The following is a 15,885-nucleotide window of genomic DNA, read 5'->3' on the forward strand; positions in this document are numbered from 1 at the left end:
ACTTATAGTAAACATCTCTGAAATTTTAATTAAAAATTTCAATTCTATAATGAAAATATCAAAGAAAAAGAAACCTTTTTGCCCATAAAAACCAACCAGTGACTGAAATACTAATTTAAAAATTACTCATGTGGAGTTATGCCAAGAAAGTGGGAACAGTTATATTTCTGTATCATTCTAAAAAGGGAATTACTACTTAACAGTACCGTGCACCCTCAACATTGAGTTGAGCCATCACGGTGTTATTCTTGGATACATTTAGTGGTATGAATTCAGTGATCAAAAGGTTTAATTCAGACAGAAAAAAAAAATTACAAATCCCAGCCCTACAAATTTTTTTGCTTAAAGGATACATAAGTACTTCTGTATTTCATCAAAGCACCCATAACATGGAATTCTCTTTAAAACATTCCACAATAAAGAATATGCTCCATTACAGTTACTAGAGACAAGAGAGCTGAAATAATCCTGCAATGTCCTATTTTTGAAACATGAATTATCATACAGCACAATAAATTTAGGGCTTTATTTTACATTTTAATTCATTACAATTCACTTTAAAAAGAAGTTATATTTTGGCTACGATGTAATCCCTGCTATATAGGCAAAATCTTGTAGAGAACAGGACTCTCTTCCCCTTTATCAAGTATATTCAACGTCAAAATCCGTGTCGTGTATGAACAGTGCATTTACTGTTTAAGACAAAATATGTTAAATAACAAGGTGTATGCTAAATTAGTAAGTACATGATCATATCCCAAAACAAGGCAAGAGAAAGGAAGCTATTGTAGATGGCTGTAGCAGAAATACACGTATATGCATAACATCTGTACCACGTTCAATTTCTCAATTATAAAATATTCTTTATCAAAGAGGTTTTGTTTTTCCAGCTCTTACCAATTTTGTGCAGTTTTTCACAGCAAATAAGGGCTACAACTCTCTCAGCCAGTCTTGCACAACTCATTGGAGGACCCTATAAACATTTAAATACTTCTTAAAAACTTTGGTTGAGTAGCACATTACTTATTACACATCACAGTTAATTTAACACAAACATTAGGTAAGCAAAACTTTGATGACAGTTTTGTGAAGATACTCAGGCTTATATTGTTTTTCCACAGAAGCTAAAGTTACAGTTTTGAACTCAACATACTCTTGACCAAAACCAATAGAGGATGTTTTCCTACAACTAATACATAGGTGTGAAAAAACAGTGCACTGAGAAGAACATCTAAATATTTTTGCCTTTGGAATAAACAGTAATTGCTGGAAAGCAGATTGTAACAGATACAAACAGGGATCTAAATACAGTTACAGAGCACAATACAGGAAAAGAAAAATCATGTCATTTTCATTACAGCGTTGAAACAAACTAATTCTAGAAAAGGCACACACACACACACATCTATGCCAACATATTCACTTATTTCTATGCTTTTCCTTCCCCAAATACCTACAACAATTGAAGCTCGAAGAGGTGAGTTGATTGGCAGGTAGAGAGTAGAGTAAAACGTATGATCAGGTAGTTCTCGGGTTTTACACTTGGGAGCTAGGTGTGTAAATGGATCACTTGGTAATCTAGCGCAGTACCTAAGTCGACAAAACATTTCACAAATCATCAAAACCTGCAAATTGAAACCTAAAGACATTTCAATGGAATCTTGCCTTACTGGTGTAAACACTACATAAGACGATATCAGGCCATACTGAGCACTGCAGGGATACACTGCTGCCTGATGTTCAACTAACTGCCGAGCAGGAGACCTCCAAGTCCTTTACTACAAAGCTGGTGTCTAGAAAGGTGGTTCCAAGGTTGCAATGATGCACAGGACTATTCCATCCCAGGTACCAGAATTTGCATTTGTCTTTGTTTAGTCTCTTAAGTTTACTGTTGTCCTATTCCTATTTGTCATGGGTCCCCTCTGAATGGGTAGCCTTGCCTTCACTGCGCTCACCGACCCCTCTCCCAACTTGGTGCCAAATGGAATGTGCTGATGTTAAACTGTACTGGACCTCTTAATGGCCCATGAGGAATGCCACACATAAGCAGCTGCCAGCTAGCCTTTGAATCATCTACCATTACACCCTTTGAATCCAACTGGTTTGCCAGGTTTCATTTACTGGGCAGTCCACTGAAATGCTCTGCATCTCATGAATTTGGCCACTAAGGTACTATGGCGATTGCACTGAAAGCTTTACTTAAGTAATTGACGTTCACTGCTTTTTTCTTGTTCATAGAGTCAAGCAAGCATTTCACCACACAGGAGACAAGGTTGGTCAGGCAAAAAATGCCCTCGATAAAACTCCTGCTGGCTGTTGCCAACCACTTTTTCCTTTACATGCCTGGAAACAGCTTCCATGAGGACTCAGTGCATAATATTCCACGTGACTAAGGTAAAATTGACGAGTCTGTAGTTCCCTGGATCCTCTCCTTGCCTTTTTTGAAGTGTCATAACATCTACCTTTTCCTGTCACTGAGGACCTCCTCTAATTGCCATGGCCTTACAAAGATGATATTGGCTTTCAAGCACATCATCCTGTCTTGTGGACTTGTATTATGTTCAGCTTACTTACTATGCTGTTTTGGGTTGGGTTTTTTTTGGTTTTGGTTTTTTTGGGGGTGGTTTTTTTTTTTTTTTAAACATGACAACAGATTCCTACTACAAACGTGAATATTAGAACTGGAAGATTTTACTACAGTTTTAACAAGCCACTATTTTTTTTTTAAAGCTAGCTTGCCAAGACCAAAAAAAAAATCTTACCCATTTTGAAAAGGAATGTTTTCAGGGCAGCTTTTGATTAAAACAGGAATTGATATCACTAAATTTATTATCAGAGCTAGAGCCTCTGTAGGATACAAATACAAAAAGCAAACTATCCCTTCAAACTGCTGTGCCCCCTTTCTTTAGGAGAGGAAGATCCTACAAAATTCCTAAGAGGAAACGCATACAATGCCCCAGCCTACGCTTCCATGTTGCGAGACAGACTAAGAAACTTTTTATTTAAAGAGAAGAAGTAAAAAGTGAGTATGCCTCTTACCTATTTATGTGTCCAATAGCAGTGTTAATAGTAACTCTTGGACTGTTGTCATCTGGCCTCAACACATAGGGTGGAAATACATCATCATCATCAACAATGGGTTCAGTTTCAGTTTCATTGGTATCAACAGATTTTGAGCATTTGTTTCTCAGGATCTTAACATTTCAAGAACAGAGCATAATAAGAGATTTTTCTTTTAAAATACTATGATAAATTTAACAAAAATAGCCCCATTCCTTTGACCTCATACCTTCTCAATTGCTTTGTATGTCTTAAGATCTTCTTCAAAACTTTTGATTTTGTCTGTATCTGCTAACATGATGTAATTGGAAATTGGTGCTCTAGCTCTTCCTTTTGACTGCACATAGGAACGGTATTCTGTGGGCAAATCGAAACGCACCACCAAGTTGCATTTTGGTATGTCAACACCCTCTTCCACAATACTAGTAGCAATAAGTAGGTTGGTCTCATGTGCACGAAATTTTCTAAGAACCTGCAAAAGTAATGAAGACAAATTTGAGAGATTAGTCTGAGACCTGTTTCCATCATCAGATTCATCAAAAGCCAATAGAAACAAGGAGAGTGGATCAGACATTCCAGAAACTCATCTAAATATGCAGATGTAAAACTATTACAAAAAGCCTTTTCAGAAACACGGCAAGACTATTTATCAGAACAGGAAGATTTCTAGGAATCAAATGTGGCATGTGGAATTATATAAGTCTAAGAAACTACTACAGGGACTAGCAACGGAGAGGATCCCACCTAGTTATGTACCATTTTTCATCTATAGAACTAAAAAATGCTGCTTCCAAGGTTGGAACAACTGAAGCACAGCAAGAGGAAGCACATTCTAGAGGTGGTACTTCTACTATTTACTAAAAAAAAAAAAAATCTAAGGAAAGGTTTGGGGGCAGGCCAGGAGGTCAGTCAGAAGAACAACCCAGCTGGGGGGTGAGGGAGAGGAATAAACGCATTTGCTTTCAAAATACTTCACATGCTTTAAGTGAGGTCAAAATCGTGGAGTTTTATATTTATACCATTTAATGATTTACTAAGTTTACTTTTAGCAAAGATAAATATTAAAACCAGTTTAACTGTTGAAAATGTGAGGAACCTGGATTTTCTTTATACTATTACTGTACTACTACTAAGCCAATGCAGAAAAATCAGATGATGATCTGACTAGACACAAACATGATTTTACATGAAGTTTTAATTTCTGTTTGTATAATGTGACATAGCAATGTCTCTACACATGTGTTTTTTCTGTTTTTTGTTTGTTTGGTTTTTGTTTTTTTAATAAAGAACATCTGTATCTCCAATAAGTATGCAAATTTGTCAAAGCAAGGGTATTACCTCAACTTCCAATGACTGTGCCCACACTCTGCCTATTGGCTTGTTTTGTTTTGAAGACACATACACACAAAGAAAAAACAAAGAAACCAAAAGGTTCTCAAAGTACTGCTAGTTTCAATTATTTTCCTTGAAGTTACCTCTTCCTGTTTTCTGAACTCTACTTCCATCTGCTTGTTACGAGGCTGGTTCTTGCCAATGCCATGTCCAGTTATAAAATTGCTACTGATGTAAGCCAGTTCTGGATCTTGCTTGCCAGCTTCTTTTATCAACCTAAAAATATTACATGCTTTTTTTACAAGTCACACAAGCCAGAAAAATGGAAAACAATCTTTTCTTTGCAAGACCTACACTAAAAGAAGAAATGGAAGCATGACAATTAAGCCATGCTAACACATAAACCGACTTCAGTTTTCTCCAAAAACACTAGTTCTAGTGAAAACCTCTGTAAGGATAATAAAAGACAGACTGCCCACATACACAACATGAGTGTGCATGCATCGCATGCATTTCAGACCTATCAAGGTACAACCAGATATTTTTAAACCAATCTATTACTCTAAGGCTCCCTGTTGTTAAGGCACCCTACTTACAACCAGTTTAGTTAATCTCATTTTCTGTAAATGATGACTGATTTTAGCAGAAAGACCTGTAACTGCTCCCTCAAAATAGGTTTCCTCAACATAAGGTGTTAATTTTTAGGTTAAACATAGACTGTTACTCTCCTTAATATTAAAATACATATTCTGGTTAGACATAATAATGACAAAATGTTGACCTGTTTTTCTAAAGAGTGATGCTCAGCCTACCCAGTGAGATGTTGACTACTTTCAAAATTAAGCCAAGTGTATGTACAATTGGAGGACTTAATCCAATTCTTTAAAAGGAACGCTGGACAGGAAGGTGAGGATCATTCTTGCTCTCAGTTTATTCCCCTACGTCCTTCTTCACAGAAGCAGAAGAGGCTGGCTTCTGCAGTGCTTTGATTTCACAGACAAGGTAGAAGATTGCTCATATAAAGAATGCACTGAATCTAGAACCAGGCATTTACGGATTTAAAAGCATAATTACCTTGTGCAATCAAAATAATTATGCTGTAGCATCCTTAGTTGATCTATTTTCAGCATGGACAGAACCTGAGCTGGGATTTCTCAACAATAACAGGTGTTTGAGCAGCAGAGCCAATAAAAAAATCAAGGGATCATATACAAAAAATGACACCCCGTGCATGTCTCACCATAGCCATCCCAGTACCACTTTGCTCATAGCACACCCATCATGTCCATTACCAGGTGCTCCTCATACCCAAAGGACAGCCTGCCTCTGTATACCTCCAACAGCAATTCAAACCTTTCTCAGTTACATCTCTAGCAGTTCTGCCTCACGTAGCAGAAGATGGGTGCTCTGCCAGTCCCCAGCTACATGCCCACCACCTGCCCAGCGAGCTGCTGCCAAAACAGATGGAAAATGGCAAAGTTCTCCATGGCCTTTCTACCCTTGGAAAACTACCGAAGTCTCTCCCCTTTACCTGGGCACTGTTTTAAACAAGATTTATGGGAACATAAAACACCTTGAAAACTTCCCTCCTTTGCAATCTGTTCTAACTGCAAGGGACAGGGGTTATTGGCAAGAGAACGGAAAAGTGGCAAATAATTTGCTACCCTCACGGAAACAGACTAGAAGGATACTCCTGTACTAAAATGCATGTGATTTGTTGGTTCAAGGCTAAACAGATTCACATTTCTGTATGCAGCCTAGGCTCGAGACACACATGCTAAGGAAAGTATGGGTTAATAACTGGACAGAAACCCTAACTATTTTTTTTAGATTTCTTTTTCCACATGGTATTTCTGTCAAGCCATATAGCTTCAGTTTGAGAACCTACTAAGCATCTCAAACACTTACTATATCTCACTTATTACAGAAATGGACAATTAAAACCATGTGAATTAACATTTCACTGCGCGCATCTTTGGCCAGTTCTTGAGAAACATTCAAGAATTCAATCTTGTGGTTAAAAAAGTATTATTAGTGGTAGGTAACAGGTGTTGTTTTTCAAATAGATATAAAAACTTCTGCTTTCAGACCCCTCTTTAAGGGATTTGAGAGGCACTGCAATGAAAAAGGAAGTAAACTGGGCTTCAGAAAATGTTTTCTCTTCTGAAAAGGAGCTTATAGGCACCAAACTCAACTGTAATACACCAAATAACACAGTAAGTGAGCCACTTCATCAGTTGGTGTGTAATAATAATCAAAGAATAAGCTGAGTTTTTTGGGGTTTATTTTGTTTTCTAATTTGTAGTACTTCCAATGCATGCAGTGGCTGTTGCTAAAGTTCTCTAAAGAAAGAGATTAGCTCTAATTACTGCTTCCAAGTAAATTCCTACCCACTTCTCCCAGAAAGTGCAATGCATGCCATGGATTTTGCCCTGCCTCAGTCACCACGGACTTCATAAAAAGGGATCCTAGACTTTAAATACTACTATAATAAATATATTTCAAGAAAAATTATACTTCTCATGACCTCCTTATTCATGAGATAGTCTTTCCACCTGTATATACAGCATAAATAAAGCTACAATCAACAGAGGTCCTTGAACTAAATCCACTCAACTGAAGTGAGCCTACAGCGAGGTTCTCCATTGAAGGATTTCAGCCTTAATTCCAACAGCTCAGGTCTGGTGAACACCCAGGTATTTTGCAACCAGGTGTTTTACATGAGGTAGAGGAACATTTTGAGAATCTGCTAGCTAGTTTTCAGGAGTGTAAAAAAAAGTTACATATAGTTTTATTTTTTACTGGTGATAACCTGTAGCAAAGGTGCCTAAAGCTTAAAGATGGCAGAATTTGGTTAATCTATTTGATCTAGACATCATATTCTGTCAGGTTCAACAGCTGTTAGGATATAGTACAGTGCATAAATCAGTCTACAAAAACGCACTATGGGAAGAGTAGAATTTAAATCTTATTCATAACTTGAGAGCAGCAAAAATATTCACAATTCTGTTCACTCCCTGTAGAATAATGAAACACTCACTTCAGCTCAGCAAAAATTTATCAGAAACTGTGAATGTTATTTCTTCAGGAGTCATTAACAGAACGTGTTCATTTCACTGAATGGCTTAGTTTACCTCATATTGCATATTTACGTAAACATATTTAAGAATGCAAAAAAAGGCAAAGAAAAAGATGAAGTTCACGAAAACACATAGGCAAGTCTGCAGATCAAAGAATGTATTATGCACTCAAACTACTGACTCAGGCAAAAAGGTAACAACACAAGGGTCAGATTCACAGGTATCCAGAATGCAACTAACAAACTGCACAGGACATTTAGCACACTATCAAAAACACCTACCAAAACCCCAAATCAAGATAGGTGAATAAATCAGATATCATTCATGGTTTGCGGCAAACAGCATTTAACAATTAAGTGTTATGTACAACTAACATGGATCACATTCAGGAATAAGAACTGATAAGGAACTAGAGTATTGCAAAGTATATCTTGGCAAATATTCCAGGGTTCATATTTTTCTTGGTGGAGACTGTAAGAAAGTGCTTAGTGTTTGACTGAATAAGCGTTTTATAAACGCCGACTCTTAAAGTAGTACTGGTAAACCTTAAGAGATATTTGTGCAAGAGCAAATTTCGTTTTCTGTAGACTTGGACCATATAATAATGTGATTTAGTAAGGTAATGGTAAAATTTCCAGAAGTATTGCACTCGGTAGGTTAGAGAAGTTTCCAGCAACCATTGCAAATATAAATTTAAAGACTGATTACGACAAATCACAATATGGCTATTTTACAGGTTAAGTACAGTTTTTCATGATTTGCCTTCTAAAGGAATCAAATTACAAACTCGTGTCCAAAACAAAGCCTTGAGCACAATTTTCGAAGACACATGCTCTTCCCACCCACACCATATACGCATAGCATGATTTTTTTTTTTGTTACTCTTTATGCAGAACCAGAATGATCTCCTAAACCAACTTCAAAATAGAGTTCTGACAATACAAGACAATTCCCTACATATTCATGATATTAACATCCATGTACTGGCAGCTGAGTGCCTTTTTTTTTTTTAAATGATTTTTTTTTAAATAAAAAGCGTTACCTATTTAGAACAACTGCTGTGTATCTTCTTTCCACAAAAATAATTCCGCATAAAATATTAGTAAAGGGAGACGGGAAATTAGTCTCTGGCTTCTCTTTCTCTTCAATTTCTTCATCCTCATCATCGTCTTCAGAATCACTCCAAGATACGTAATTATCCTGATTCCTATTGTTATACCATTCAACACTTTCAAACTGCTGCCGTTCATATGGTTTATATTTGCGCAAGATTTCAAGCAGCTTTATTACTTTTGGGGTTACAAATTTCAGGTCAAGTGAGGCAGGCGAGAAGTGCTCTTCACAGAGTGCATGTATTTTCCTTAGGAAAGTGTCTGTAAACAATAAAAATTTCCTGTGCAGCTCCTCTTGTTCATGTTTGATATACTTCTGTAGCTCTCTCACCATCATCCCAGCTACCTTATCTGCACACCAGGGTCCCAGAACAACCAACACCGCTCGACAGTCTGATAATATCTACAACAAATGAATTCAAATATCAGTTCAAAGAGTACATTCATGAACTATCCATTTAAGAGTGGGATCTTGTTTCTCATATAGCACAATCTTTGTAAGGATTATGACAATTGTTCTATTAAAAAAAATATTTAGAAGTCTGCTTTTGTTACTTAGATGACCCTGGGAACTTTGGTGTTTCCAATGGAGCCAGTTTCTCTGTACCCCATAAATTACTACAACTAAACTTTAAACTTTGTACACTTCTGAATCTCAAAAAAACAAGTTTAAAGAATATTTTACAATTTTGTGGAACTGTAATTTGAAATTTACCTTCAAATAATTATGCTAAAAAGGAGAATACTTCTTGAGACAGCTAGATGAACACAGCAGAAATTACTACCCTTTATATTTAACCTAGATCTAATAAAAATAAACACTTTACTAGGCATTTTTACTTTATTTGTTACTGATACTTGCTAGGGTTTCAAAAGCATCTAGCCAGAAAGTCGTACAGTGCCCTTAGGGTAATCTGAGCGAGTCTAGCATCTCAAAGGAAAAAAAAAAAAAATTAGGGGTTTGTACGTGCAGGTAGAATAGGAAAAACAGAGAACTATACCCTACTCCAAGTACAGCATAGGCACTTGAGAACCATCAACACCTTATCTGATGGCAAGTTGTTTCCTCCTGAAGTGTCAAGTGGTCAAATAATAAACTAGGAATCCAGAAATGGGGTACATTGATAATACTATTAAGACTACTCATGATCTGGATGTACTACTACAACAGAACTGTAACAACAATCAGGGTGACACAGGTTTTAGTCACTGCTTTAATTTCTCTTCCTTCTTCCCTTCTGTGAGGCACTGAAGAACAGATTATCAACCTCTTTACGCTATCCTTCCTGAAGTTTGTTATCTGCAAGACTTAACTAAGGGCAAAATTTATCTAAACTGATTGTAACTGCACATAGGGGCTTGATGCTCTCCAGTGCCAAGATAAAAGGCACCTCAGGCTGAAAACTGATTTCTTTTTCTTAATATGGGTGCCTCCATCTTCTTGAAGACCTACTGGATCAGAAAACAAGCACAGAGGATCAATGTGTATTAGAAGCGTAACAGTTAATCTATTCTTCTGGACTATGTAAGTCCGGGGGGTAGCCCCCAGCTGCCAGCATTCCTTATGTATTTTAGCCTATTACATTTTAAGTTTAGCACAAAAGTACCCAGGACTTTCTTTTCCCATGCAGCCATGACAGGCTGCCTTATGTATGATCCTTCCCCTCTAGCCCAAATAATCTTTTTCTGGACAGCGTCAGAGTGTTGGGGTTTCTAAGAGTGTTCAAGGAAACCAGAATATTTTGGGCTGAGGAAAGAAATACGTTCTCCAGCTTCCTCATGGACTATTATAGAAATGTGACTCATTACTAACTTTAAACAAAGACTGACATAACTACATTGCTGTATCTCAGGAGGCAATTCCAAACGGCAAAGCCCTAGAGGGTAAAAAAGCTGCCTGGACCCCAGACCCCAGGTGTGACAGGTCCCTTCTCAATCCACCATGCCCTCCGGACCGTACTCAGGCCACCTCATATAACAACATAGGGGCAAACACACAGAAAGGTAGGGGCAAGCTTGAGGCTCAAATTCTATTCCAGCAGGGTGGGCATCAGTCCAATATAGTTCTAAGACAAACTGAAGAAATTGGAGGTCGATGGCTGGAATTTTTGCCTGAATTCTTACTTTATCATCTTTTAATACACCTGAGGACAGTTTTTCCAAATACTTCCCACAGCACAATTTTCTCTTCTGTACTAAATTATTTAGAGGTCATGAGAGATCACGAAGACGTCAAATTCTTGACTTCAGAAATAAGGACCTACAACATCATGGTGCAGAATTATTTTACTGCCTTAAGCAAATTTGAATGCAAGCTTCTCTAACCAGATAAAGTTCTGATTAATGGCTGACATTCAAGTCCCACTCATTTGTGAAAAGACTTGCACTGTTAATGCATACAAAAATAGGAAGTCTTTTCGCTCAGATGCTCTAGGCTGGCTAGCTTGGAAAGTTTCAGTAAAGTAACATACATGGCAAAGAAGAACAGCAGTAAGACTTCTATTCCCCAGGTTTTTCACACAGCTTAATATCCTTACCTGCTTAGAAATTAATGTAGAATCTCTTTCTTTTGAATGTACAGATATGTTGCAGTCATTTAGAAATGTAAGTGCTTCATCCAATTCCTTTAATAATCTTCCATACAACCCACTTTTGTCAGTATATGGTCCACAGTCTACAACAATCTCACACGGCTGAGAAGTATATCTTAATTGAGGGCAAAGATCAAGTTAAACACAGCTTCTGAAAGTCAGAGCTATTTCAGCCTGTTAAGGTTATACAGCACATAACAGCAGCAACATGAAATGTATTCAAGTACATCATGAATTAATAATGGACAGTTACACAGGTAAATACTTCAAGTAAAAAAAACCTCTACCACCCCACATACTAAACTACTTCATTCTAAAATACTTTTCTCTCTAATACACTTGGTAAAAAGGGGGCTAATATCACTGTCTTCATTTCAAATATTGGAAAATTTAAGGCAAAGCAAATTGAATTTATTTGACCGCCATTGTCACTTTTGGTTTTCCAAACTGTACTCTTTTGATAGGCCAAACAAATACAATCCACATAATGTAAATTTAGGTCTATATATACACTTACACAAGCAAAGTAATTACTGTTCTTGAATGGCAGAGCTAGGAGTGAGAAATTCTTAAAAGCAAATGGTTCATAAACATTCAGAAAAATGTATTTAAAAAACACACCACAAAACATCTGTTCAAGAACATGAAATAACTACCTTTGACTCTGTCTGAAACTCGGTTCATACAACACTACAGCTGGTGCAAGAAAACATGCTACTTATGAATTATTTCACACTAATTTTCCTCTACCACAAGTCATCACGTTATCACTACCTTTATTTTAAACAACATTCACAGGATTCTACATTCTGTAACAACACAGAGGAAAATACCCACTTGCTTTGCTATTTAAATGGTTTTTATTACTTCCTCTCATCTCCTTCTGTCTTTCCTAAGCCTCTAAATCCAGGCTACTCATTTGAGGGAAAAAAATTTAAAAACCAAACAAAAAACCAAACAAAACCCCCAAACAAATGAACAAAAAAAACCCTACGCATTTTTCCTGGCATTAAGAATATCTTGTACCTTGGATGTTGCAATATTTGTCTAAATTAAATAGCAACATTATGGTATACACCAAACATGAACCAGTTGCTCTTCAAACAAAGACAGTGCACTTTACAAGTTCAGAAATGTCTTGCGGAATGTGAATTTTCTAGGTTGGTGGTGTGTTGATGGTTTTGTTTGTTTGGTGGGGTTTTTTGTTTGTTTGGATTGTTTGCTTTTTTTAGTTTTGTTGGGTCTTTATTTTAACTACAGAAAATCTGACTATAAAGGCCAATTAGCCTTTCTACTTAACTTTCAAGAAAGATTTATTTCAACACTGGTTACTCAAAAAGCAATTTAACATTCCTTCCCCATGTAATGGCACCACATACACACAAACTTTCCTAAAATTTAAAAGAGGAAATATTTCTACTGGTTTATTCCTCTATGCAAAATAAAAACGCAGGCATCAATTTAACAACCATAATGGTACAACACACCTGTCTAAGACCACCAAATCAGTTGCAGTTTCAGCATTGCTCTTTAATATTTTCTCCAGTTTCTGGATCTTTTCCTCCAACTCTGCAGGGTCACATTTCCCATTTAAAATGGAAGCTGTTAATCCCAAAATTCGAGGACATGATGGATAATCCTCACAGATCTGTGAAGTAAAAGAGAGTGAAATACCTTAGGACAGTTATCCTACAAATCTACCACCAAACTAGTAGACTGCAAACTAGATACTCAGTTGGAAACTAGTATTTCAAAAGCAGGTGTTGAAAAAGGAACCAAACATTGAATGAATCTTTTCTATTCTATTGACTGAAAGTTAAACTAGAATTGGATTAACATTTAACAGCAATTATTTTTGATGGTAAATGTGGAAAAATATAAAGAAATAAATAGTTAGCATTGCATGGAATATCCTTGCCACATTTACAACAAATATCATAATACTTCCACACCATGTAAAAACTAATGTAGCATCCAAAAAAATAAAAGACATGCTCTGGTTGTGAAGAAAGATTTGGAAAGACATCTATTAGACAGGTTTCTCGTATTGCATAAACCAAATACCACATGGAGCCAAAAATAAGCATAAAGAGCCCTACAAACATCTTTAGAAATCAGTTTTTTAAAAAATAATAAAAACTGACTAGTACATCGCATTCCCAAACACAAATATGTTATCAATGAATTTAACCACCCACCCCATTCCATAAATTTAGCTTCTATTGCCTGTTAATGCCAGAGTTTTCTTTAATCCCCACTGTAAAATACAGTAAATACACCATTTTTCTACCTTGTAATATCACTGAAGTCTTAATTCATTACAGCAATTTCACAGTCCCAGAACATGTTAAAATATTGTTCCACTGACATTTTTTCCTTGGTAGCAAAAGCTGCCTTAAACGGTTCCTGCTTCTCCAGCTCTCCCACCTGACGACAACTCCTCAACCAAGTATTTAAACATCCATGCAGTAGAAACCCACCTTCATAATTTCACAGTATGGGTGATCCTGGATTGCAAGATGGCACTCATCAAACACCAGAAGATTAATATTTGACAGGGATAAATACTCATTTCTCAAAACAGTCAAAGCAACATGACATGTCATAACCAGAACCTAGATTGAAAAGAAAAAGTATCACTATAAGAAAAGTGCAAGCTTCTGATCAAGCCTAACTTGCTGTAGGCTCTGCTCATATTTATAATTTATACTTCATATCTTACCTGATGCTTAGAGAATTCCTGACTCCACTTCTCTTTTGTCCATGATTCAATTGTCTCTAAACTTGAATACTCTCCCACTTTAAGATCTGAATGTGTCCTGACAGCTGACACTTGTTGAGCAACTTGATTTGCTTAAGAAAAAAAATATTAAAAAAAATCTCAATCACATAAAGGTCTTTTCATACATTAATTTTCAAGATGTGTGTCATATTACCTAGCACCATGTTTCATAACATAGCTTAGACTAATGTTAAACCAGCTCTACACAGCGACTGCCTCCATTTAAAACCACAGCAAGGAAACAGATTGGTAACTAAATTGCACTTCAGATTCAGTATCTTAATTTTAAGCCAGGAAACAGAAGACATTAGAGAGATAAACAAGTTGTACTAAATGGATTATAAGCAAAAGATGAAAGGTATCACATTCTTTAATCAGTTTAGCGTCCTTGTTGTTAAGACGATGCAAAAGTTTCTCCCAACTTTGCTTTCACACAACTTCTATTAGGGAATATTACATGGAAATATTAGCAGCATGTTTAGGAACTTCACATACTTTTCCCCTTACCTGAGTTGACCAAGAACACAGTTCTTTTCCCATTTTTGTTGAAATCTCCCCTGATCTGATAGGACAGCTCTTTAGTGAGTAGTACTGCAATAAAAGTCTTCCCTGAGCCAGTGTTTAAGCAGACTATTGTATTATGATCCAAAGCTGCTTCAAGCAGTTCAACCTAGGTTTAAAAAAATAATGTCCTTATTTGCAGCAATGCAGTGAAAAAGCTGACAAAAACCATAACACAAGCGGTAAATGAACTACAAGCAAGTCAGTAGTACCTCTAGTAGTACCATCTTTCCAGTGCCATAGAATTAACATGTCTTTCATAACAATGTACTGTCACAGTCTTTCAAAAAATATTAATACGCACTATATATAGTCTAGCTTCTAATTCTAAAAGTCTTAAGCATCACAATTTGCTGCTATTTTAAGAAGCTTTCCAACTATATCTTTTTGATAGATGATTCTGTTGCTAGATACCCTGTGTGAAGAAGGAAGTTTAAGCTTTTAAATTGAACTGCATACATCACTTTGGCCAAATAAGCAAGTGTGTTAGCTAAAGGTGATCAAAGCCTTTCAGTAGTATTAACCAAAGATGAGCTTTCAGGCACCTCTGCAATGCAGAGAGAACTGAAATTCTAGAACTCAGAAATAGCTTTCCTTAACGAAATGAAAATCGGAGTGCCGTGATGGGGTTTCTGACATTACTGAGCTGCTTTGACCAGTATGTGAACCAAAATCAAGATTTACCATGTGGAAGACAGAAGGTCAGAGGGGAAAGGAGACATGACTATAGGCATACAATTGAGATGCACAGCGTACTGTTCACTGTATTTGTCCCTAACAGCATTTTGCAGAGAGCAACAAGAGAATACTCAGCTTAAAAGTTGTTCTGCTTGCTAAAGCAAAGTAAGAAGAGGGCATGGGAGATATTACAAATGTAGAACACAGACAAGCTAAAGAAAAAGCAACACAATTAACTCCCAACAGGTGGAGCTGACAGAGAGACATGCCCAGACCGTGTGCAACACTGCAGATTCTTCAGCTGCTCTGATTCTTCTTCTATTAAGTTAATGGATTTAATTGTACTTTTTTTTCTGACATTATTTTGTTAGCATTATCACTGGTACCTGATATTTTCTTGGCGTGTAAATGTTATCATGAATTGCTTCTTGTTGCCATGGTAGTCCAAAAAATGGACCCATTGGGGAGGAAGCAGGGGTCATGAGCTGCAGTCCCGCCATGCTGAGGGATTGCAAAGCAGGGCTTCTCATTCATTCATCCAGTGTTTCTTTCATTGCATTTTTGTTCCAACACAGCCTACTATGAGAAGAAAAAGAAACAGTATTAGATACAGTCCCAACATAAAGCAAAAAGAGAAAATTTATTCTAAGAAAATTACTTGATTTTACTTCCAGTAAGTGCTAAATCTC

The 15,885-nt window shown here is 36.7% G+C and overlaps 1 protein-coding gene across 2 annotated transcripts in view; it reads right to left on the reverse strand.

The window, feature by feature from the left end:
* DICER1 (dicer 1, ribonuclease type III) overlaps positions 1–15,885 on the reverse strand; it is a 46,097-nt gene that overhangs the window by 21,465 nt on the left and 8,747 nt on the right. The window contains exons 3-14 of one of the 2 annotated variants that reach the window (XM_009881522.1): positions 15,583–15,772; positions 14,465–14,627; positions 13,898–14,028; positions 13,656–13,790; positions 12,663–12,823; positions 11,122–11,290; positions 8,515–8,987; positions 4,536–4,668; positions 3,290–3,532; positions 3,040–3,194; positions 1,458–1,590; positions 898–973 (exon numbers count right to left, since the gene is read on the reverse strand). In XM_009881522.1, coding sequence (XP_009879824.1) covers positions 898–973; positions 1,458–1,590; positions 3,040–3,194; positions 3,290–3,532; positions 4,536–4,668; positions 8,515–8,987; positions 11,122–11,290; positions 12,663–12,823; positions 13,656–13,790; positions 13,898–14,028; positions 14,465–14,627; positions 15,583–15,726 — 2,116 coding nt within the window. In that variant the 5' untranslated portion in view covers positions 15,727–15,772. Of the gene's footprint in view, positions 1–897; positions 974–1,457; positions 1,591–3,039; positions 3,195–3,289; positions 3,533–4,535; positions 4,669–8,514; positions 8,988–11,121; positions 11,291–12,662; positions 12,824–13,655; positions 13,791–13,897; positions 14,029–14,464; positions 14,628–15,582; positions 15,776–15,885 lie in introns of both variants that reach the window. The other variant, XM_009881523.1, reaches the window with a different exon arrangement.

Source organism: Charadrius vociferus, unplaced genomic scaffold (assembly GCF_000708025.1).
Source record: "Charadrius vociferus isolate BGI_N301 unplaced genomic scaffold, ASM70802v2 scaffold282, whole genome shotgun sequence".
Lineage (NCBI taxonomy): Eukaryota > Metazoa > Chordata > Aves > Charadriiformes > Charadriidae > Charadrius > Charadrius vociferus.